The 26,377-nt window shown below is 32.7% G+C and overlaps 3 protein-coding genes across 3 annotated transcripts; 2 read left to right on the top strand and 1 right to left on the bottom strand.

Annotated features, from left to right (window-relative positions):
• Positions 1 to 11,793: 11,793 nt before the first annotated feature.
• LOC104886626 (acyl-lipid (9-3)-desaturase) lies at positions 11,794 to 13,605 on the bottom strand. The gene has a single exon (XM_010671096.3). The coding sequence runs from the start codon at positions 13,359 to 13,361 to the stop codon at positions 12,015 to 12,017; it is 1,347 nt and encodes a 448-aa protein (XP_010669398.2). The 5' UTR covers positions 13,362 to 13,605; the 3' UTR covers positions 11,794 to 12,014.
• Positions 13,606 to 21,158: 7,553 nt separating this feature from the next.
• Positions 21,159 to 22,216, top strand: LOC130590521 (uncharacterized). Its single transcript, XM_057392997.1, has 2 exons — positions 21,159 to 21,971; positions 22,082 to 22,216. Exons 1-2 carry the CDS (start codon positions 21,159 to 21,161, stop codon positions 22,214 to 22,216), a joined length of 948 nt encoding a protein of 315 aa, XP_057248980.1.
• Positions 22,217 to 25,238: 3,022 nt separating this feature from the next.
• Positions 25,239 to 25,790, top strand: LOC130590520 (secreted RxLR effector protein 161-like). The gene has a single exon (XM_057392996.1). It carries the CDS (start codon positions 25,239 to 25,241, stop codon positions 25,788 to 25,790), a length of 552 nt encoding a protein of 183 aa, XP_057248979.1.
• Positions 25,791 to 26,377: the final 587 nt, after the last annotated feature.

The following is a 26,377-nucleotide window of genomic DNA, read 5'->3' as shown; positions in this document are numbered from 1 at the left end:
GGAGGAGATAATTATATAGGCGCAATTAGGGGGATTGACAAATGTTTCCGGCGGAAGAAGGGGATATTTGGAAGATACATTTTCGTTTCTACGTCAAAAAAATATATTAATAATTTAATTTTGATAAATTTAGATAACTAAATAGTGATCCTATCAAATTAAAGATATTAATTAATAATTAGGGTGACTAATTACAAAGATTGATTGATGGCTTTTAATTATTTACCCAAACTTTTGTATAAGGCAGGCCACACCTTGAACAAAGCCAGCTAATAAAAGGCCCAAGCTAGGCTTTATAATGAAGCCCACATCCCCTAAAAAAAGCCCAAGCGTAAATTCGTTTTCAGAGGGGATACTTTTCGTAACAGGATTACTTTTGATCCGTTTTCAGAGGGGTTACTTTTCATAACAGGGGTTACTTTTGTTGAATCTATGTTTTTTTTTTCTTCTTCTAATTTTTAGGTGTTACTTTTTAGTGAAACTAAGGGTTACCTTTTCGAATGCTAAGCAGTTACTTTATTAAAACCGGGGATTACTTTTTTTTTAATGATAAGGGGTTACTTTTTTACGGAAAGTATGGGGTACATTTAATAGGTGTTACTTTTACTGAAACTATGGTTACTTTTTTAAATGTTAAGGGTTGCTTTTTTTGTAAGGTTGAAAGGTTACTTTTTAGACTTTTACTGAAACTAGGGTGGCTTTTTGTAGTTATAAGAGATTACTTTTACTGAGATTAGGGATTACTTTTTGTAGTTATGCTTGGAATTTACTTGCCTCCCTTTTTTGAATTTATTTTCCTCACGATCTAGATATCGTCATTTCCCCCTCTTCACATCTCTTTAACAAAGATTCCTTCCATTTTCATTTTCCCTCTCCTTTGCAAATCATTTTTATGACATACAATTTCAAATTCTAGTAATTTGTTCAACCAAATCATGGAGGAAAATCAAAATCTAAATAAAAATGAAGCTGAAAATGTTGAGTTGTCGGAAATTGCCGATAAATTGGACGAAACCCTCACATTAGGAAAAGAAGTAGTAATAGAAGAAGAAGAAACTGAAGATGAAAATTGAACCAGATTTTTCAATGAATGACATGTGGCAAAGCAAGTGACGTGTGGCCTGCCGGGATATTTAACGACAATGGTTGTGGCTTGGCGCATTCGACGTCACCGTTGGAGGAGAGAGTGGCGAGCTCCGAGGAGAGAGAAAAGAACTGGGAATTAGGTTGTTGGAGATAGAGAAGAAGAGAAATTGCAGTAAAATATGCTTAATGGGTGGCGACGAAAAGAAGAAAAAAAAATTGGAAATTAGGTTGTTGGAGAGAGAAAAGAATGGGAAAGAAGGGTTACAGTAAAATTTGCTTGGTGGGTGGGCGGTGAAAAGAAGCGAAGATTAAGGAAGGAAGATGGATGTAGCCGTACGCTTTAGTTGTGTATGGCCTGTGTTACCAAAAAAGGACTGAATTATTTATTATTTCCTAAGAAGAAGGCTTTCCCTTTTTAGTTTTGTATTGTGATTGGACTTTCCTAATTATTTTTTTTTGTTTGCGAAAGACTTTCCTAATTGATGTATTTTTATAAGAAATGTATTTTTTTTTTTTGTCAAAGAAATAGGTATGAGTTGACAAGCGTCTCAATTCATTGTGAGTTTTAGTTTTTGACCTATTGTTATCGGTTTAAGACATATAATTATTTATTATTTCCTAAGAAGAAGGCTTGCCCTTTTTAGTTTTGTATTGTGATTCGACTTTCCTAATTGTTTTTTTTGTTTGCAAAAGACTTTTCTAATTGATGTATTTTTATAAGAAATGTATTTTTTTTCAAACAAATAGGTATGAGTTGACAAGCGTCTCAATTCATTATGAGTTTTAGTTTTTGACCTATTATTATCGGTTTAAGACATATAATTATCAGTTAAAAGCCAATTGTTATCAATTTATAAACCTAAGTACTCGTTTACAAAATATATCTATCAGTTTATAAATCAAAGCTATCAGTTTATAAGATATATCTATCAGTTTATAAGATATATCTATCAGTTTATAAACACTAGCCTTCTCTGCACGTGATGCGTGCGTGGATTATTTTGCGGTTATTATTAAATTTTATTTAAATGTGATTTTGAAAAATGTAATTTACAATCATCATTAGTTCTGATTGAATATCATTTGGTATAAATACAAAATATAAAAATTACTTGATGAAGAAATTATTTTCTTGGTATTTTTTTTTTTGGGATATTCCATTTGGTACCATTAAATTTTTGGCTTTTCCATTTAGTACCACTGTTATTTTAAAATTCCACATGATACTACTCTAATTTAATATTAATTTTTATCATACCATTTGTTTAAGTAAAATGTTAGTTAATGGTTGAACAACAATTTGATTTTGTTTGCGTTTGCATGTTTCTATTTGCTGTTGCGAAAATTTAATAAATTAAGATTTTAGGGTGTCGTTTTAATCCTTAAAGCTTTATTTTTCAGTCAAAATTTTCATAAAAATGATCATAATATTTTATGTCTTTTTATTGTCAAATATGACCTCAACTTTGACCTTAACGACTAAAATTATTACTAAAACCTTAACGCAAATTAAACCATGTAAATCGAAGTAAAACTCTAGCCTATTCTAACTTAAATTAACACTTTACTTAATTGAATGATACAATAGAGAATAAAATCAAATTATAGTGGTACCACATAGAATATCTGGAAAATAGTGGTACCAAATGGAAAAGCCAAAAGTACAATGGTACCCAAGCTCCTCTCCCCCTGGCATCCCCGCAACCCCCCTTCCCTCGCATCCTCCGGCGACCCCCCTCTCCCCTCGCATCCCCCGACAACCCCCCTCCCGCCGCAGCCCCTAACAACCCCCCTCGCATCCTCCAGCAAACCCCATCCCTCCTCGCATGACCCGATAAACCCCCGTCCCGCGCAGCCTGTCCACCTCTTCTTCTCTTCCTCTTTCTCCTTTCATCCTCCCATCTGAAATTTCAAAAAAAAAAAATTGAGGGAGGAAGATGCTAGTAAAATAAGGGAGAAGGCGTGAAGGTGGAAGAAATGTGAAAACCTGAAACAAAATGGGTTCTAGGACGGTCAACACCGGAAAATCGAGGTCAATCACCGAATTTTAACACGTGATTGTAGTTTGGTTTTGCTAGGCAAACACTACTGATTATTAGAGTTGTGTAGTTTTTATGGTGAAATTTGTAAAAGCTTCATCCCTTCACCACAAAAAATTGGCAAATGCTACCTAAATATTATCATTCTTATTTAAAGCTTAAGGGCACCCACTAATAATAATTTGAAACTTATTTATACTTCTTATCTAAAGAATTATTTGAAAATTGGCAAATGCTATCAAATTATTTCTTATCGACGTTAGTAATAAATTCTATTTTATCGAGTAGCAAAACCCATTTTTCTATTACGAGTTAAAAGCATATAATTGTTCCCTAACTCATTATTTGGCTCCGCAGCTATAGTGGTGTCAGAAACAGATCTGACCGCTGGGTCAACCTGATTCTGACCTGACTTGAACCTGGTTCGACCTGTGAAGGTCAGTCTCCAGACCTGACCGAAACCTGACCTGGGATTACCCAGACCTGACCGGCACCTGGAAAGATTATATGCTGACCTGACCAGACAGACCTGTATTCAAATTCAAACCCGACTATACTCAACTAGATATTACTAAAATTCAATTATTTTTTTATATCTACAGAATCATTTAAATATATTAATTTATAAAATTTATTTCATTTAATAATTAATTAAATAAAAAAATGAATTACATTTAATTTAAGAGTTAAACACTTAAACTTTGAATATCATGTACTTGTTTATATTTTCATTTAATTACCCAATATTCCCATTTTCAAAATCTCATTTTAACATTCTACCAAATAATATCTCAAATTCTAGTAACCTTATACTAAACAATTTGCAATAACCAAATTAGAACTTGCAAAATCACAATCTCCAATATGCCAAATTAAATGGAACAAAAGAATTGTCAAACATGAAATCTCTTACATTAATATGAACAACAACAAAAAAAACTCATATGACAAACATAGAAAATTCAGATACTAAAACAAAATTACAGATTCGTTTTTCTTTATACTAAACAAACCATAATGTCGTGACAAACAAATAAAAATTACAATTTATTTGTCATGAAAAACTACAATTTGTTTGTGATGAAAATACTGGGGATTCTTTTATTATGAGTTCCCATGTATTCTTATTGATAATCATCTCCAGATTTTTCCAGATAAAATACTGCAAAAGAAAATTACACAGCAATTTATTTGTTACAATCCTAGATAAAATTCTTTTGTCTGTCAATAAAAAAATTACAATCCCAAATAAAATATTGAACTTGAGAATATCAAAAGAAAATTACAATTTCAGATCTAAGTTTATCAGATAAAAAAATTCAAAAAAAAAGTAAAATAAAAACGAAAATGGAACTATAAACTAGCAACAGAGTGAGGATGCGAGATAGACGACAATGGCGACGTTGGTGAAGTCGAGCAAGAATGAGAGATGAACGAAGGTGAATGAGGATGATGAGCTGAAATAAGATCTACACATATCTGAAAAATTCTGCAGAAATGGCGTCAATGTCTTTGTCGATGAAACGACGAGAGAGCTGTCGTTTTACTCGTCCTCATACGCATCCTTTCCTCCACCTCTTTCTCTCTCCTCTTCATTGAGTCTCTCGCTCTCTGTCTCCTCGCTTTCGCCGCTTTCTTCGTCGAGATCTCCGTCGAAAATTTCATCAATTCCACCACCAAATTCACTGCTAGGTAATTTGCTGTCTTGTGAATTTTCTAATTGATTTCATCGTAGTCTTGATTATTCGAATTGATAGCTTCGGAATTCTGAGTGAATTTGTTAGGGCTTTGATTATGTTGGATTGTGTATTGGTGGCGGCCGAATTCCGGCAAGTACAGAGAAAGAAAAGAAGGAGCAGCACAATGGAAAGAGCAGTGGCTGAACATAGAGAAATATGATTTTTAGGTTTGGAGGAGAGATGGGAGAAGGTAATAGGGTAGAGATGATCTAACGGTTCAGTTTGTTTTATGACATGTACCAACGGTTAATATTCATGATCCGTGTGCTTTGTGTTATTTCTTGTGTGCCCTTGATTATGATGATCTAACGGTTTAGATTTTGCCCATTAATGATTTTGGATTTTGCCTTAAGAAAACAAATAATCCTACCAAATTATTATTCATAACAACTAATCTCCATGTTCCACATCCCTAAACCCCAAATCTCATACCTTATAACCCCATTTTTAAATAATAATATAATTATTTAGTAGTAATATCATATCCACTAATTGACGTATATTCGTAGTTAATATATAATATTCATTATTATTATCGTTAGTTATGCTATTAAACATATTAAGAGTTATACTCATTAATAATCAATCGCGTATTAGTTAGAATGATTCCAATATTATTATATCGTACTAAAGTATTTAAGTCTACTGATAAAAGTTTGTTTATAGTCACTATATACAAAGTTAAGACATATAGCTCAAGTAGATGTTTTTTGTTTCAAAATGCATTTCTTATAAAGACGATTAACTCAAATATTGTATTGTTATCTTAATTAGCCTATCAACTACCATTGACACATTCGTTTAGTATAATATGTAATTGAATCATTCAAGTAGATTTCTTTGTTTATGAACGCATTACACTCAGGACGATTATCATAATGATTACCCACTTACATTGACTAATCTATACACTAATCCATTTGTTATCTTTGTTTTATACTAATGTATACTAGCTAGAAATGTAATACATTGATCTATACACTATCTATACATTGACATATAGTCGAAATGCAATACATTAATCTATGTACTAATTTAGTTTAGCCTAGTGATTACCCCTACATTGGCTTCCGTCACGTTTATCTCGTATTAGCTTGTGTTGATCGACTTTAATCATCATTATCACCAATTATGATCACATTATATCGTATTTTTTTTGGTCAATGATAGAGATTTAAGAAATGATAATGCTTAGGGCAAGGGAATAACCGAGTAACTGACTAAGTGTTAAGTTACTATATGGTTGTGCAACTTATGAATCCGACCTCGTTATAATCACTTAGGCCTCATATGAACCGTCGTTGTAAACACATGAATGTATGATTGTCATTTGTTAAAGTATTATAACATATTAAGAGTCGTTATACTAATTTATAATCAATAGAGTATTAGATTGGTTTTACAATTATTTTGATATCAATTTATATTAAAATGATTCAACATATTAGTGTTTATATTATATTATTGTTAGTATTCCGTTCTTATTTGTATTCCTATTGCTATTGTTAGCCTTGTTACTATTACTGTTATTATTTGTATTTTTACCTATTATCATTGTCGCTTTATGTTTATTAGTATTTTATTCTCATTACCATCATAGCTATTTACCTTATATATCAATCATAATGCTTATAATAATAAATCATTAATATAAAGTTTGAAATTAATCGTCTACTATTATTATTATCGTTGGTTATGATATATAATATTAAAACATATGAATAGTCGTTCTACTCCATTACTCATTAGAGTGGTTTTACGCAGTTGATTATTCGAAATAAGAGTTGACTAAGAGAATACACTAAACATCACGGTAATCAATATAGTGTTTTTTTTTGTCATCCATATATTTATCGCACCACACATATGTTATATATATGTCGATCTTAATACTTTTATTAATATGATTCGTTTACAAAATACATAACAAAATCAAGATGCCGACAGGAGTTACCCGAAGTTGATGGATGTATGCGAATGGACCCGATGTTTCACAATGATCGAACAAGGTCATTACTAATTCAACCCGAGTACATTTGACTTAAGCAACCGTACATGAAACCTAAATACGACCGCGCAAACCCGGCAAAAAAATATCAACGGGTGATCATATCCGGGATTGGATCGGCTTGTAAATGGAACGTTCAGACCTGTTCGGCACCCGGGAATCCAATGATTCAAATGTGTTCGACCCAGTTGAACAAAACCTGACCAGTCATGACCTGGGACACTGACAATCAGAATCCTGACCTGTCCGGGTATGACCTGGTTCGCCGTGGGTATACCCAGAACCTGTTTGATAACCTGTTTTGACACCACTACGCAGCTACACATATCTCCTTTCCAAACCATCAAAGACGTGAAATTAAACTCTCATAAACACCTTTGCAAAATCATGATGGTCAGGTCAAAACTGTTGAAGGTCAATTTGATGATTTCAAAACCATAAATCAGAAGAGCTAAGAGCTCTCACATAAAGTCAATGAGTACTTGAATGATATCAGAGTATATTTGGATCAGTTTACTCTTCTATGCTGCCCTCTTCCTCATGAAGACATCACATACATGTGTAAGTCGTAAGTACACCAACTAACAAGGAGTTATTATTCCTATTTATGCTCGTGAGTCGTGACATCCTCGATCTTGTATGACTAGTTTTACGAACAATTGCTAAGTCGTCAATAAATGCTAAAAATTAATTACTTTTAGCTAGTTCTATAAAAGTTTAAGCAGACAGCAGTAACACTATTAATGTAATGGGTAATGCAATACTTATAACTTATAGCTTTTTAAGCATAAGATGCTCGCAACAATAATTTTTTCATTGTGATATTTTGTAATATCGAGTAGTTAGTTTTACATGCACACAATACATATAGCGACAACTCACTATAATTTACGTTGACAGTTTTTTTTTTCCAGTAAAGACTCTATTTTGTTCAACTTATTAGAAGTTATTTCAACATAAATAAATTCTGATAAGTAAAAATAAGTTAAATAGAACAGAATTACAGTAGTTAAAGAAAGCATGCATTTATAATTAATATTTTAAACATAGTACTAAAAAAATGTCCATAAGAATATTATATAATCACCTCATTTGTCAGGTTTATCAAATATGATTTCCAGATTAGCTCATAATTGCAAAAATATATTAATCTTACGTGGAATTCAAATAAAAAAGAATATTTCTTTTCTATTTATTTTTTTTTTTGCTTTTTCTGATCCCAAATCTGATTCAAATCTATGTTTACCATAATTGCAAAGATTACCTTTATATCTTTGTGTTTTTCTTTTATCTTCTTTTGAATTTTGATTGTGAACTATTTTCAATTCTAACTCTTATTTATCTATCATTGATAATATAGCTAAAACTTCAAATGTAGTACATTGTCTTGATCTAACCTTATTATTCGATATGTAATTGACTTATACAGATTTAAATTATATATATAAACCCATTAAAATGATCATTTCTTTACATGACTTTTGATGGTGTGGAAATATATTTCTGATTTTTATTTTGACAATTTTTTCTTTTGATGGAAGATTTTGACATTCTTAAATGAATATGTTATCTTTGCTTTTTTTTTTGTAACTTTTTTAGTTTATTTTTTAACCTAAAATTATAAGTTTTTCTAATTTGAGTTTTTTTAAAAATAATGACTAATATTTTGATTGATCGATTACCCATTATTATATAAAATTTTTAAACAAAATGATTGTAATTAGAAAAACAAGAATATTATAGTCATTTTAATAGTGGAACACCATGCCTCTGCCCTTCACTTATGTAATGGAGATAAGGTTGTGAGAGTTAGAGCAAGATCAAGGGGTCTTGCACTCTTGTGTTAAGATTTTGTTCACATATCTCGTCAATACGTCCAACATTCCGTTTACATTCAATAATTGAATTGTTATTAATGTTCGAACTAGTTATTAATCTCGGACTCTTTTCCATGTAAGGAAAAATTTCATTTATTGATATTTTACTTTAAGATGATAGCACTAAATATCACTTAGTCTAATTGTTAAGACTTTATTATATAAATTTGAAATCGCAAAATCTATGCAATTTCTAATTTTTTTACTATATCTAAATTACATGGAGTACAACGAAGGAGAACCCCATGTGGCACCGTTCCTTGCTTATTTGTTTAATTAGAAACGTCTTTTAATTTAATATATTAGTATATATTTATCCAATTTTGCTCTTTACCCCTCACAACTTGTTTAAGTCTTCTCAATTGTTCCCCTCAAAAAAAAAAAAAAAAGTCTTCTCAATTGTTCTATTGTATATGCTATTTAACTTCCATTGATTCTTCAGTAGACTCTTAGTTTTTTCAAGACTCAATTTAAGACTTTGTCAAGATTTCCAATACTGCAAATAGTCTGTCTTGTCTTAAGATTAGGCGGGGCATATGCCATGCATGTCTGCGAAATCCAAGCCTTAAGAGTTAAGACTTAGGCTAATCATTAGGTATCACAACATATAATTCGAGTGATTTAAGGAGTACAAAAGAAAATTTTGACTATATGACGTGAGTTAATTTATATGGCTGAATCATACAACAATTAGGGGTGTAAATAATCAAGCTCGAGTTTTGTTAAGCTCGATTAGAACTCAAAAACTCGAAGTTAAGTTCGACTCGACTCGACTTGAAACTCACGAGCTTGAATTAAATTCGATTTGAACTCAAAATCCTTAACTCGAGCTCGAACTCGAAACTCAAAACTCGTACTCGAATCAAGTGTCAACTCAACTTGAGTTGATCCATGTACCTTGAGTTAGATACTTGGAGTAGTCTTTTATAGAGAAAAAAAGTTAGTGTTTAGTTGTCCAACCAATACAAGATATTATGAAATAAATTTTCATAGAAAACTATAGTTTTCACCCAATAAAAAAAGGTAACAAATAGGCTTTGTTGCATTTGGAATAGAACACAAACTTAAACTTTTGTTTACCGGCCAATGTGAGACAACCTGAAACAAAAAACTATTGTTTACATTGCAAATCAATATGATGCGGGACATTTAATATTTTACATGAAAGATCGCTTTTATTAATTTTTCAGTTTGTTCATGAGTTTTCGAGGCAAAGCAAGGTGAAGGCTCATTAAAATCTTGTGCTCGACTTGGTCAAATCAATTCTTGGGACTCGAACCACCAACTTAAGCTGGTGGTTGGAGTCCCAAGAATTGATTTATATTCTATCAGACTTGGTAAGCCATTCTAAAAACAAACTATGATTAAAGTCCCCTATATTTTCTATATTAGTATAAATTTTATTTCATGGATTAAGTTCTTTGAAAAAGTTTGAGAATTATTTATTGAAATTATAAGTATTACATATAATTTTTTTTCGAGATCATTTTGAGTCGAGTAGGTAGTAGCGCAGCTTGACTCGATGACTCAATTAGCTCGCAGGTTGTCTCGTCTCATTTACACCCCTAACGATAGTACATTGTTGCTAAACTCCTATACTCCAGCCAAACAAATAAATATAATTGTCGTATATATCACGCAGGGAGACGAATTGCACGATAATTGAAATCGAACATTCATTTTGAAATTCTTGATTTGCAACTAGTAAGAATGTTTTCCCACGATCTCAAACCTCCGAACTTCTCGAAATGGAGATACTAAATGATAACCAACTAAAATCTTAACCCCTATAAAAGAGGGGACTAAAACTCCTAGATAACACTCATAACAAGAGACAAACTTATCAACAAAGATCCCCACATAACACTTTCATCGTCTAAGCCCACGATTTGGAAGACGAATTTAATTTCTACTCTAAACTCCTCAAAGTAAAAACTTCATGATAATTTCTTCTGATATTTCAATAAAATTATTGACAAAAAAAACGAAATATCTCAGTATATGCTTATTCCTATGCCATTGCGTTTAAACTTTCAGCCACTTAAATTATTTTGCAAAATTGGATGGTGGGGATTCACTTCAATGAATGGCACAAGCCAACATTGTACTAGATTTTTTACGGGCCACAACATACAAGTAGCTTCATCAAAATCTTGATTACAGAAGTCCAAAGGCATCGTGCAAGATATTATCTCTTCCTAAACGAGGAAGTCCACAAATTTTGACAATAGGGTTCCAACTATGAGTCATTGTTAGAGGTTTTTGACTATTGATTATTCACCGTGGAACTAAGTAGGAGTTGTTGTGATTTGATGAGACCTAACTTATAAATAACAAAAACTTGTATTTTGTACTGCGTTTGTGGCTCATATGGATATAAATATATATAACAAGAGCTTAGTTACCACATTATTAGTGATACACTGGTACTTATCAGTAACCCCCATATATATTCATAATCATAAATCCCATTTATGATTTATGTAAACCAAATGGGCACCATCAAGTGATGTTGTGGCACATCACCTATAGTGATCGGTATTTTACTTATTTTTTTTATTTAATTAATGTTCAAATGAGAGTGAAGATATCAAGAAAAAAATGCAAATGTTAAAAAGTTAGTGTATTTAAGCACTATATATACATTTGGGACCATGATGCTCATCATGGTCTATGTCCATAGTGATGGGCAATTTAGATTTCTACTACGAATACAGGCTACAACCACCATAGTTCTTAGTTACATATATACATTGTTTGGGCCAGTGAGAATCTAACCCCAAACCATTTAGGAGGTGGGACTTGGGAGTTCACAATCCCACTTTTTTTTAACCATATAAGCCACGAAGACAGTACAAAGTACAAAAAGAAAGGGGGATTCAAACCTGTAACTTATCGTTCACATCACTGCAATCTTAATCACTAGGTCAATATATCCTTAGTAGTTTACAGTTTCTACTTGATTATCAAGAAATGTATATATATTTATAACAAGGGATTCTGTCCGGAATAGAAATTGTAACAAGATCAATAATATATGAAGATACTGAGAAACACAAGGCATAAATTCATATTTAGCAGAAAACTAGATTACTTGAGCAACGTGCATTGAAGTTTATACGCTGAAGCATATATATGCTATATGTACAAACCTATGAAGCTCCAATGGTACACCAAACATCTATCTTCCATGCAATTCAACAGAGTTTCATACATATATACAATCTACTTATTGATTGATAAATGCGGAACTCTGTATTCAGTATCATCCATGAGTATTCATAGCCTCCCACACCAAATTCTTAGGAACAGGATTGCTTAGATCGCGAGCCTGAAGTGCAGCAGTTTGAAGAGTATTAAATGTCAAGACATTCGCCTTCCAAAAGGATGCGCAATTATATGGCAAGTTGTGTTTCTCACAAAGCTCTTTCACAAATGGAGATATTTTCCTTAGTTGGCACCTAGGCATCCTAGGAAAAAGATGATGTGCAATCTGAAACTGCAAACCACCATGAAACCAGTCCATCCAACAAGGACAATCGATGTCGAGTGTTCCACTTGTTTGCTTCTCAAACCAATCATTTCCTCTAGGAGGTCCAACATAAACATTGGAGGAGAAATGGTTCAAGCAAAATTGAACATGTTGAATGCCAGTGACACTAAAATTAGCAATCACAAATGCAATTCTCTCAAACCAATTAGGCAAGCACGAAACCAAAATCGGGTACCAAATCCAAAAAACAAGTAATCCAAGAAGTTCTTGAGCTCTATTGGGCACTTTCCTCTTTGAAGAAAACAGCAACAATAATGACTGAGTATAGAGATTAATCCTTGCAACACACATAACAGGGTAAAAAGTCCAATGTTGGTAACTGACAAAAAACCTTGAAATTGAATCAAAATTCAATTTTCTACCATAAAATTGTGAAGTTAAAGAGGAAAAAAACTTGGAAGAAACTACAAAAAAAGGCATGTATTGTAAATCAGGATCAAATTCAAGGGAATTAACAGCAATATGATGAGCATTATGGATCCATTTCCACCACCCAATGCTTATCCCAGCAATGCAATTTCCTGTCATAAATTGCACGAAACGGTTAAATTTAGGGTTCATCATAACTTGATAATGCCCTGAATCATGCCCAATCCACCCACTTTGAATCCAAGTAAAACCCAGTAATCCACCAGAAGCAAGATGAACCCAGAAATTATCACTACATAAAACACCATAAACACTCATTGTAATCATTATTACTATAAAAGCCATCAAAATGAACACACCATGACCTTTCTTATCAAAAAGTCCCATTTTAGTGAATTCTGAAACCAAATTTCTGTAATCTTTTGAAGTTTCAGAGACAATGTAGTCTTTTAAGTAATACCCAGTAAAGTGATTATCAAGAAATTTCCAAGCAGATGTTGGATGAAGAGCAAGAAATGGGTCCGTTACATCTTGACCTGCAAGATTTAACAATGGTGTTTCACCACCTGGGTGGTAATTAGCCCAATTAGTGACATTGTAAATCTTACCATGAATTGAGATCCAAAGATCATTTCTTTTGTTGTGGGTTTTCAATTCTTCTTCGGAAATGTATTTTTTTGAGTCCAACATTATGTGTTACAATTTTAATTTGATGAGAGTTGCTGAGTTGGGGTTTGTAATGGTACGAGGAAGACTATAGGATGTAATGATAATTAGTTGTGCTTTTCCCAGGTTTTTGGAGCAGGCAAAAGTGGTAGTGTGGTACTATGATGATAAAATTTAGAAAAAAAAAATGTACAAGCAAGAATCTTGAAAGGAAGAGAGGGGAAAGGATAATAAAAAAGAGGAAACTATATGGTTTCTCACACTTAGACTGCATTTATTGGTGATTCATCTACTAGTCAGTTTATAACTTTATATACTGAAGGGATTGGGGATTAAATCTTCAATAAATATATGTTTTTTTGTGTTTGGTAATTGGCCATGTTCAGCAAATATATTTTTTTTGGGTGTTTGGTAATTGGCCATTAATTGTTATTAGAGTGCATTTTTTTCACCTGGATTCTCCTAGACGTATTTGAAGTTAATTGAACTTTTTTCTGAACTTAATTATTGAATTTCATTTTATAAGGTTTTATAAATTTATTTGAACTTCACAGAATATATGGTGAGTAGAAGGCATTATTTTACTTGACTGATTTATCTAGCTGATTATATTTGTTATATAAGTGAGCTATTTAACTATAGGTTGTAGATAATGTGTTTGATAAATCAATAGTTAGTGTTGAGTGTTTAATTCAGACTAAAAGAGAAGGCCAAACGCCAATACAAAAGCCAAAAAGTCATTTCCCAAAGTGTTGTTTTTTTTATAAAAAAGGTTGACCGCATAAAAAATCTACCAGAAAGCCATTTATCAAAATACTTTTTTCTAGCTGTTTGACAACAGAAAAAAAAAAATTCAAACGTCAATAGTCATCAAACCAAAGCCATTTATCTAACATCCCTCTTATATATTTTTCTTAACTTCTAAAAAATTATTAAAAATATTTTCTTTACTCCATGCGTCGCATGTTAATTGCAAGACAACCTTGTGACAAAATTTTAGAAAGTAGATAGAGTGTGACTGAGTTTATTATTATATTGATAAAGTTGATTTAATTGAAGATAATGGGTATCTTTATATTATAGGTAAATTGCGTGGGTCATTTAATTGAAGTTTCCTTTTTTTGGTGCAATCTTTTAATTGAAGTTGAGTGTATATAGGGATTATTATTTTATCACTATTTCGTCATTTTCAACAAAGTTATGGAGTATAGTTATATAATGAAATTTAACTAAAAAATACAAAGTGGGTCATGCCTAAAATTGAAGTGTTGCAATTGATAAGGAATTCTCGGATGTGGAAAGTGTTGCAATTAAAATGAGATGATAAGAGTACTAACTTTATAAGTTTGTTCCCTGAACAAACTTATCAATTTATAGCGTAAACTGGTGGATACATGGTTTTAAATGATATAAACATATCTTAAATTGGTATAAAAATTTCATAAAATTTTAAACTCATCTCAATCAGAAAGCACTAAGACTCAGCCAGGAAGGCTTTGGATAATATAGGCATATAGCCATATTTCCAGAAAACATTATATTTTTGACAGAATTTTCTTTTAACTTTTTTTCTATTTTTTTGAGATACATAATGAAAGTTAGGATACACTTCTCTCAACGGAGAAGAATTTTCTTTTAACTAATAACGTCTGATATATAAGAATTTACAAAAGGTGGAGTCAAATTGTTTCCTTTAAAGTTAGGATACTTTTGTCTTTTTCCCATCCAAAAATAAAAATTTAAGATATTTTTTTATGTAGAGAAGTAAATTAATAAAAATCTATCACACGCTACAGGATGTAGGAATATCTTTGGAATTATCCTGCCTGGATATACCATCTTTCTGTAGGTATATTCTCTAAAAATAGATTGTACATTATACAATAAAAATTACATACTCCCTCCGTTTTAAAATATAAGACATGCATGATGTTCGAGGTCAAACTTTGACCATTAATTATTTTCAATTTACGTGGATAAAAAATTTCAAAAAATTAATATTATTATAGTATTTTTCTTGACGAATCCAAAACGATATAATTTTCATAAATTTTATTTATCATATTATGAGAGATAATTGTGGTCAAAGCAAATTTTCATAAAGCGTAAATGCCTTATATATTTTGAAACGAAGGGAGTAACTACTTCCACTATTTCTTAATACTTACAACATTTATTGACCACGCTATCCTATACACTACTTGTTCCTTAATATTTTTAATTATGTATAAGTACATATTATTAAAAAAAATCGATATAATGAAAGTATGCATTAAGACGAATCAAATAAGATCACACTTTATCATGTATTTTTCTTATATATTTGTCATATGGGATAAAGTTGGTAAATATATAGTGGTATACAAATGTTGCAAGTATTAAGAAATTAAGAAATTAAGAAATTAAGAAATTAAGAAAGTATGCACATACATGTACAAAATCTTTGTAATGCTATAATTTCGCCACGTAGAGCATGCCAAGAAATTTTAGAAAAATTAAGAATGAGCAGAAGTTGTTTTTTACAATGAATTAAGGGTCCGTTTGATTCAACTTGTCTTATTTTATCTGATCTTATCTTTTTTTTTTCTGAAATAAGTGAAGATAAGTTAACAAAACATCTGATCTTATCTAATCTGATCTGTCTTATCTCATATGATCTTATCTTATATGATCCAATCTTATCTTATCTTATAATATCTTAAATAAGTTAAAATAAGTTGAACATAACACGTCTAATAAACTGAAAAAGAAAGGCAATTGGATTTGTGATGAATGATGATTTGGACCACGTGACCTCGATTAAGATGTGAATTTTGCATATTCTTTTTCTATAAATATCTTTGGCTTTGTGCAAGGTGTATGAGATTTGATATTATATTTCATGCAAGGTATATGAAATAGACATATAAATTTCTTGCAAAGTATAAGAAATAGTTTTATAGATTTCGGGTAAATTGTACGAATATATTGATGTATATATTGTGAAGGTCGAATGAAAATTGATGCCCTAATTCATGCATGTTGAATAGAACAGAAATATAGATCTCGTTTGGATTGTATTAGTGACTCGCTAGAGTGATATCTTGCTAATTGTGTAAGACAACTGATTAAATTTTGCGCAGCTTGTGTGATTCTTTCCATCTATTTTATGGACATTGTATAAAGTTTTATGATGTGTTTTAAATTACTTGCATGAAACATATTGAGTAGTTTTACGTGCTCGATCTACATAAAACATACTCCCTCCGTCCCAAAATATAGTTCCCATTTCATTTTGCACAGTCTCCAAGACGTACATTTGACCTACAATATCTTTTGTTCCTAATTAGTAAAAAATATAAAAAGTTGATATTACGAATTTACACATTGAGACGAATCTAACAAGACCCCTCATGAATATGTTTTTTTTATACATTAGTAAGAATATTTGGTCAAAGTTTTTAAAATTTGACTCCCAAATTAGAAATGGGAACTATATTTTGGGACGGAGGGAGTATTGAGTAGTGTCACATGCTCCACATAAAACATGCTGAGTAGTTTTTACATGCTCCACTTGAACTTTGTGGTTATGTTTCTTCTAATGATCTAATCCATTAATGTGTTCGATATTAAATTAAGTTTGAGGTTTAAATTTTAGTTTTGTTGCTTAAATTTGATGTTGTTTGTCTGTTCATATTGAAGAAGTGGGTGAGAATACACTTAATTTTAGTGAAACAACCTCAATTATACCCCCACTTAAAAATTTGTTGTTTGATTAGGTCATTATAGTTGATTATATAACATGACCATAATCTCGCCCAGATCATAGCATGATGAAATTCATGGTCTTGGAATGCAAAAAGCCAACCTCAACTGTAAAAGAAACAGACTTATAGGTTAAGGTTTGATTTTTTTGGATTGAAATGGATTTAACTTAACTTAACTTAATTTAATTGAACTGAACTGAACTGAAATAATAATGATAATAATAATTAATATAATAATAATATTTAATATTAATAATAACTAATCACTTATAATAATATAACAATAACAAATATAATGATAAATAATATAATAATAAATAATGTGATAATAATAATAAATAATAATATGATAATAGTAATAATAATGATAACAATAATTATTAATAATAATTGATCATAAAATTATTATTATTATAGTAATATAATAATAATAATAATAATAATAATAATAATAATAATAATAATAATAATAATAATAATAATAATAATAATAACAACAACAACAACAACAACAATAATAATAATAATAACAATAATAATAATAATTATAATAATAATAATAATAATAACAACAACAGCAACAATAACAACAACAACAACAATAATAATAATAATAATAATAATAATAATAATAATAATAATAATAATAATAATAATAATAATAATAATAATAATAATAATAATAACTGAATTGAACTGAAATTAACTGAAATTAACTGAAAATAAGTCCAAAAGAACATGACCTAAGTGTATCTTTTGTACTTGTAGATGTGGAAAAAATTTCAAGAACACAAACAAATATGTCAATTCCAACTTCAAGCAAGCGTTGGTAGTAGATTTTAACGAGGGAATGCAATTATCACCGAAAAAAGTAAATCTGAGTTCATAATGTATACACGAGGTAACCAAATCAAATCATGACAGTGTTCAGTAAAAAAAAAATTTGGCATCGAGAAACTTTCCATTAACTAAAACTTGGAGTACATCCTAATGCTAATACAACCACACAGAAACTACTAAAACTAACAAGAACTACATTAACTCGTACATTACTTTTTAAAGAAAACACTAACTATTATGTGTCCGGTCCGAAAGAAGTTTGTCTTGAACGATGGCGAATGAGGTTGGATATGAGAGGAACTCTGTTGAGATACAAAACCCTAACGATCTTCATAGAGAGATTGCCATACAACAGTTAGTAGATCCCAATGTCCACTAGACGCGAAATCCCAAGGTCTTTGGTGATCCTCATGGGATTCTTCTAATACAACTAACAATGAATTCACGTTCTTTAGTCACTTCTGACCCTACTGCGAGGGTATCCGAAGTTCATTCATACTAGACTGAAACTCGAAAGACATGGAGGTATTGACGTTCCCCGAAGCAAGTTCGAGTGCCTCCCACAAGATGCGTTTTTTAGGTGTGATAACACCTGAAGTCATCACGAGAATTGGGGCGAGTTAGAATGATGAACTTCACACCACTTACGGATCCTCTCGTCTTAACCAACACCTGAATTTCTAAAGTGGCAAAAACTCCATGCCTAACTCCAGGATTATTGGCTCTACCTACCAAGTTGTCTAGATCTTCATTCCTTTATCATAAGAAACCAAGAGCATTGAACTGCCTACCGATCACTACTAACGAACACCCCAGCACAGCCAGTCACAAAAAGGCAATGGCCTTCGGATTTGAAAGAAACGAACATGAAAATAAAGCATGTCAGAAGTTGAAAACAACGTTAACAAGTGGGTAGGTATATGTGATGCAACATATTATGAAATTGATTGTCGATTATAGCTATCAGTAGTGCCATTGTGGAGAAATTGAAACAGATTTGGTAAGGGACGTAGTCATGTGCATCTTAGTGTTATTGATCTATCACTCTTATAGTCTTATTTCATTATATGTTAAGTCATTACTTGTACATATAAGGCAAAAGATAAAAAAATCCCTTTTTTGTTATAAATTGTTGGTAAGGTTTGCACGAGAAAAAAATACTCTCTATTCTTTTTGTTTGGTTAAAAACTGAAATGAAATAGAATTATGAATGGGCTTTTAGTTTTAGGAATGTACTTAGTGTAACTAATAGGGAAATGATTCTTATAATTGATGTTGATTTTATATAATGTAATTCTTTTGAAATCGTGGAGAAGTTGGAAAATTGTGTGGGCAAGTTGAAAAAATAATAGTGTCGATGCATTCTAGCCAACTTGTCGACATAGATCTTATTGTAGCTTAGTTGAATTTATCTGAATTATTAGACCTTATTGTTATGTAATAATCAGAGGGGTAGATGAGGGTGTGCAAGGAGCCCAACAGCACAGGGCCCCCAAAATTTTAAAGGCCCCAAAATATTTATTTTGAAAATTTTACTTCATATTTGAAGAAATCACCCTTGTTTCCCACCCTTAATAAATTTTTCAATGATTTATCTTTAGATTTTCAACTTTTCATCTTTAGAACTCTAACCTTTCATCTTTATTTTCTATAAATCTAGGGGCCCAATTTTCATGTTAGAACCGGGGCCTCAAAGTTTTCAAGACGGCCCTGGTAATAATTATGCATGAATAATTATAGTTGGATGTCCAACCCTTTACATTACCTAACCTTTAGCATCCCCATGACTTTTCGCATTACATAACTCTAGACTCTTCCATCATTGTGTATATATATGTACCCCATGAGGTTAATAAGATATAACCTTCTCCATCATCTTTCTTCTCACTACTCTATAATTCTCTCAATTTTATAACACGTTATGAGCACCAAACCCTAGCCAACTGAGCAAACAAGAAACCAAGAAAATTATCTGTCATTGAGCCTGCCGGAAGCCAGACGTCCGCTGCAGCAGCCACCCGCCAGCCGCAGTCCATTGCTACTCTCTGCCTCTTTGCTTCCTATCTTATCTTGACGAGGTTTGTTTTATCTGTTTTTTTTTTTCTTATGCTGAATTGAGACGAGGCTTGTAAATTTGCAATATCTTGACTCTTGAGGAAGCAGTGAAGAGATCAAATATAAAGAAGAAACTTTATTTAATTTTATACACTGAATTTGCATGGTTTAGAGTTGTTTTTGCCGGTTTTTTTTTTTTTTAAAAAAAATTTATAATCCTACCTTATTTTAAGAATCTTTCATATTTGTTAGCTCGTTGCTTCCTTGACTCTTAAGGTTTCCCCTTGTGCAACATGCATTGTCTCATATATGCCACTAGCACCAATCAATAGTGTGATAAAATCTTTCGTTAGTTTTACAGGCCAAAAGCTTACCCCCTTAATGTTATTTTTGTTGGACTTAATTGAGCTTTATTTACCATTTTCATTGGCATTGGTGTGCTTGATACTATAATCAGCCTCTGCCATGTTTTTAGATATGCAGTATAGTGTATATGTTTTTGCTAATCTGTATGCAGGTTAGATTTTTCAATTTATTTCTTTGCAAACATTGACTAATAATCCCATTTTATTTATCTATATATTTTCTCATATATATGAGAATAAGTCTAACTATGAACCGTTTTTTCATATTAAACTCAACTATAAGCTTATAATCGTCGTTAATATTGGAGGCGCCTTTTCAAAATTATCCCATGTAGATGATCTGTATGCATTGTTTACTAAGCTTCAGTGTCATGATTGTCTATGACATAAATGCATAAATGTCAGTGAGCAAATTAGTGAAGCTTATGTACTAGATTGAGGTCTTTCGGGGATGCCAAGCAATGAAATTTAGTCGCATTAATATCTTGTCAGTTTCATATTTGGGAGTTTTTATTTCTGTTCGTATGCATAATTGATCTGGTTTTTTTTTGAGTGACTGTTATGTATTATTTTGTTTTAACGTTCGATTTTTTTTAGTTGTTCTTCATAAATTTGCTTTAATTATGATTCATTCCATTTTGTTCTCAATACGAAAGAAATCAACGGATTTATCGATTTGTTGGTTTTGTTTGTTATTAAATTACAACTTGGTGGTATTATATTAGACTTGATTATTCATAAGTTTCTGTTATATAGTATATGTTTATTGGAACCTATTTAATTTCATCTTGCAATATTATTTTGTATAGTGAATTATGTCAAATCTCGCGAAACTTGAATTTGTGGCTCTTGATATCACTGGAAAGAACTATTTATCATGGGTATTAGATGCTGAAATTCATTTGGCTGCAAAGGGTCTTGGTAATACTATCAAGGCCGGAAATAATGAATCGGATCAAGATAAGGCCAAAGCTATGATATTCCTCCGCCATCACCTTCATGAGGCTCTAAAGAATGAATATTTAACTGTTAAAGACCCAGAGGTGCTTTGGAGTAATTTAAAGGAAAGATATGACCACCAGAAAACTGTGATACTTCCCTCAGCTCGTTATGAATGGCTAAATTTAAGACTGCAAGATTATAAATCTATTAGTGATTACAACTCAGCCATGTTTAGACTAACTTCTAAACTGAAACTATGTGGGGAAAAAATAACTGATGATGAGATGTTGGAAAAGACTTACACCACCTTTCACAAAGATAATCTTCTTCTAAGCAAACAATATCGTGAAAAGGGTTTCACGAAATACTCTGAACTCATATCTTGTCTACTTGTGGCTGAACAAAATGACGAGCTATTATTAAAAAACCACGAGTTACGACCTACTGGTTCTGCACCATTCCCTGAAGCGAATGTTGCATCCCATGATGGAAAGACAATAAAGACCATGCCAGTAGCAAGGGTCGAGGCCGTGGTAGAGGTCATGGCCGTGGAAGAGGATATAAACCTACTAGAGGTCGAGGTGGTTATGGACCTAGTGGAGGTCGAGGTGGTTATGGACCTAGTAGAGGTCGAGGTGGTTACTCCAAGAACTCTTATTCTCACCAGAAGTGGGACAATAACAATGGTACCAAATACGAGAAGGATAATGCGACCAGTGTGTGCTACCGTTGTGGAGGAAATGGTCATTGGTCTCGTATATGTCGTACCCCAAAGCATCTTATTGATCTCTACCAGCAATCATTGAAGCAAAAAGGAAAGAAGGTAGAGACAAATCTTGTGTTCGAGGACGGTGAAGGTGATTTTGCTCATGACAATGCAACACACTTGGAAGTTGCTGATTTCTTCACCACCCCCGAAGGGAATAATTGAGATTTGAGAGACATGAACTTTGATCTTTTATGAAAGAACTCTAATAGTTTACGTTTATTAATCTATTTGCATTATGGACTTTACTATATCTTTTGACATCAATTTATGACTTTATGGACTTTGTTTGGTTTAAACTTCTCAATAGTTTTTTTTTTATTATTATTAGTTTGTGATTTTATCTTCTTTTAATTTCTTTGAAGATCATGAGTACTCAAGCTCAATTACCATTAAGAGGTGAAGATGTGTGCTTAGCAGACAGTGCCTCTACTCATACTATACTTAAAAGCAAGATATTTTTTCTCAATTGATAATGAAAAGCAGAAGTGTGAGTACTATATCTGGTAGTACAAAAATTATTGAAGGCTCCGGAAGAGCAAATATATTAATGCCTATGGGAACAAAATTTGAAATTGTTGATGCATTATACTCCCCTAAGTCTCAAAGGAATTTATTGAGCTTTAAAGACATCCGTCATAACGGATATCATATTGAGACAATAAATGAAGGGAATGATGAATATCTTCAAATCACAAGCATATCCCAAGGCACCAAAAATGTTTTAGAGAAATTGCCTGCATTCTCTACTGGTTTGTACTACACAAAGATAAGTGCAATTGAAGCACATTCTATACTAAACCAGAAGTTTACTGATGACTTTACAATTTGGCATGACCGGTTAGGCCATCCCGGTTTGTGATGATGCGAAAAATCATTGAAAATTCATGTGGACATTCTTTGAAGAGCCAGCAGATTCTTCAAAGTCATTCTTGTGTTGCTTGCTCACAAGGCAAGTTAATTATTCGGCCATCACCGTACCCGCCAAGATAAATTATGAATCTATTAATTTCTTAGAGCGTATACAAGGAGATATTTGTGGGCCAATACACCCACCATGTGGACCATTTAGATATTTTATGGTTTTAATTGATGCATCCACTAGATGGTCACATGTATCATTGTTATCAACTCGTAACCTGGCGTTTGCGAGACTACTTGCCCAATTGATCAGATTACGGGCACATTTTCCAGATTATCCCATCAAGACTATTCGTCTTGACAATGCTGGTGAATTTACTTCTGAGGCCTTTTATAATTATTGCATGTCAATTGGAATAAGTGTTGAACATCCTGTAGCGCATGTTCACACCAAAATGGTCTTGCAGAGTCATTCATTAAGCGACTTCAGTTCATTGCTAGACCATTGCTCATGAAATCTAAACTTCCCATTTCTGCTTGGGGACATGCCATATTACATGCAGCAGCACTCATTCGCATGAGGCCAACAAGTCATCATAAGTTCTCCCCATCACAATTGGTTTGGTCAGGAACCAATATCTCCCATCTACGAATTTTTGGATGTGCTGTATATGTTCCAATTGCTCCACCACAGCGTACTAAGATGGGTCCTCAAAGGAGGTTAGGAATATATGTTGGGTATGAATCCCCATCAATAATCAAATATTTAGAGCCGACAACAGGGGATCTGTTCACGGCTCGTTTTGCAGATTGTCACTTTAACGAGTCGGTTTTCCCAATATTAGGGGAGAAAACAAACAGCTGGTAAAGGAAATCAGTTGGAATGAATTATCATTATCTCATCTTGATCCTCGTACTAGACAATGTGAAATAGAAGTTCAAAAGATAATTCATTTACAGAACTTAGCAAATCAACTGCCAGATGCATTTTCTGACCCAAATAGAGTGACTAAGTCACATATACCAGCTGTGAATGCTCCTATAAAAATTGATGTCCCAGAAGGACAACATCAAGTTGCTAATGATTCAAAACCACGCTTAAAACGTGGTAGACCAGTTGGTTCCAAAGATAAGAATCCTCGAAAAAGAAAAGGAGCAACAATTGACAATGGCCAATTTGAGGATCTGACACATTCTGGTGGATCTCCAGAAGAGATCGTGGACATGACAAATAATATTATTCCAGAAGAAATTCAGGTACCTGAAAATGAAGAGATCTCAACAAATTATGTCATGTCTGGAATAACATGGAACCGAAATAAAGTCGACGTCGATAATGTTTTTGCATATAATATAGCACTTGATGTCATGAATAATGAAGAGGATCAAGAACCAAGATCCATGGATCAGTGTAGACAAAGAGAGATTGGCCAAAATGGAAAGAAGCAATTGATGCAGAATTAAAATCTCTGGCAAAGAGAGAAGTGTTTGGACAGTAGTCCGCACACCTGCAGGTGTTAAACCAGTGGGATATAAATGGGTCTTTGTGAGCAAGAGAAATGAAAAGAACGAAATTGTAAGATATAAAGCACGTTTAGTTGCACAAGGATTTTCTCAAAGACCTGGGATTGATTATGAGGAGACCTACTCCCCTGTGGTGGATGCGACTACTTTTAGATTCTTGATCAGCCTGGCAGTAAGAGAAGGACTTGATTTACGCTTATTAGATGTAGTCACAACTTATTTGTATGGCCCACTGGATAATGAGATATATATGAGACTTCCGGAAGGATTTAGGCTGCCAGAAGCAGCAAGTTCAGGATCTCGAGGACAATATTCTATTAAATTGAATAGATCCCTGTATGGATTGAAACAATCTGGGCGCATGTGGTACAATCGCCTTAGTGAATATTTGTTGAAAGAAAATTATAAGAATGACCCTTTAGCCCATGCATTTTTATAAAGAGATTTGGGTCAGGTTTTGTCATTTTTCCTGTATATGTTGACGATCTAAATATCATCGGAACTCCTGAAGAGATTTTGGTGACAATAGAATACTTGAAGAGGAATTTGAGATGAAAGACCTTGGAAAAACAAAATTTTGTCTAGGACTGCAAATTGAGCACCTGAAAGATGGAATCCTTGTGCATCAAACATCATACACAGACAAGGTGCTTGAGAGATTTTATATGGATAAAGCACATCCGTTGACCAGTCCGATGGTAGTTAGATCACTTGATGTAAATATGATCCATTTCGTCCTCGGGAAAGTAATGAGGACATCCTTGGTCCTGAAATACCATATCTAAGTGCAATAGGAGCATTGATGTACCTTGCTAGTCATACACGGCCTGACATATCATTTTCTGTTAATTTATTAGCAAGGTTTAGCTCATGCCCTACCCGAAGGCATTGGAATGGAATTAAGCACATATTTCGTTACCTCCAAGGTACAAAGGATAAGGGCTTATTCTTTTCTAACCTATCGAAAGAAGCAATGATTGGTTTTGCAGATGCAGGGTATTTATCTGATCCTCACAATGCTCGATCACAAACTGGATATGTGTTTACACATGGTGGTACTGCCATCTCCTGGCGCTCAATGAAGCAAACCATTGTAGCTACTTCTTCCAACCATGCAGAAATTCTAGCAATTCATGAGGCTAGTCGTGAATGTGTGTGGTTAAGATCTCTAATCCAGCATATACAAGAAGATTGTGGTCTATCATCTGAGAGGTTGACTCCAACAGTTTTGTATGAGGACAATGCAGCATGTATTGCACAGCTCTCGGAAGGATACATCAAGGGCGATAGGACAAAACATATCTCACCAAAATTCTTCTTCACTCATGAACTACAGAAAAAGTGGCGATATTGATGTTCAACAAGTTCGTTCAAGTGAAAATTTGGCAGATCTATTTACTAAGGCACTTCCAACCGCTACTTTTAAGAGGCTGGTTCGACAAATTGGAATGCGTTCTCTCAAAGAACTTCACTGATATTTTATGAGGGGGAGTTAATGCGCGTTGTACTCTTTTTTCCTTAACCAGGGTTTTTTTCCCACTGGGTTTTTCCTGGTAAGGTTTTTAATGAGGCAGCATCATCTTATGCGCATTATGAGACATGTTTTGTATGTTGGACATCCAAGGGGGAGTGTTATGTAATAATTATGCATGGAATAATTATAGTTGGATGTCCAACCCTTTACATTACCTAACCTTTAGCATCCCCCATGACTTTTCGCATTACATAACTCTAGACTCTTCCATCATTGTGTATATATATGTACCCCATGAGGTTAATAAGATATAACCTTCTCCATCATCTTTCTTCTCACTACTCTATAATCCTCTCAATTTTATAACACTTATTTGAATGTATCTGAACTTATTTTTTCTGACAAGTATTGATAATAAGGTGACAAAATAGACCCAATAACAATAATAAGACCCAATTATCCTTATT

Source organism: Beta vulgaris, chromosome 2 (genome assembly GCF_026745355.1).
Source record: "Beta vulgaris subsp. vulgaris cultivar EL10 chromosome 2, EL10.2, whole genome shotgun sequence".
Lineage (NCBI taxonomy): Eukaryota > Viridiplantae > Streptophyta > Magnoliopsida > Caryophyllales > Amaranthaceae > Beta > Beta vulgaris.
The sequence above is the reverse complement of the archived record's forward strand: the minus strand, read 5'-3'. Positions and strand labels throughout refer to the sequence as shown.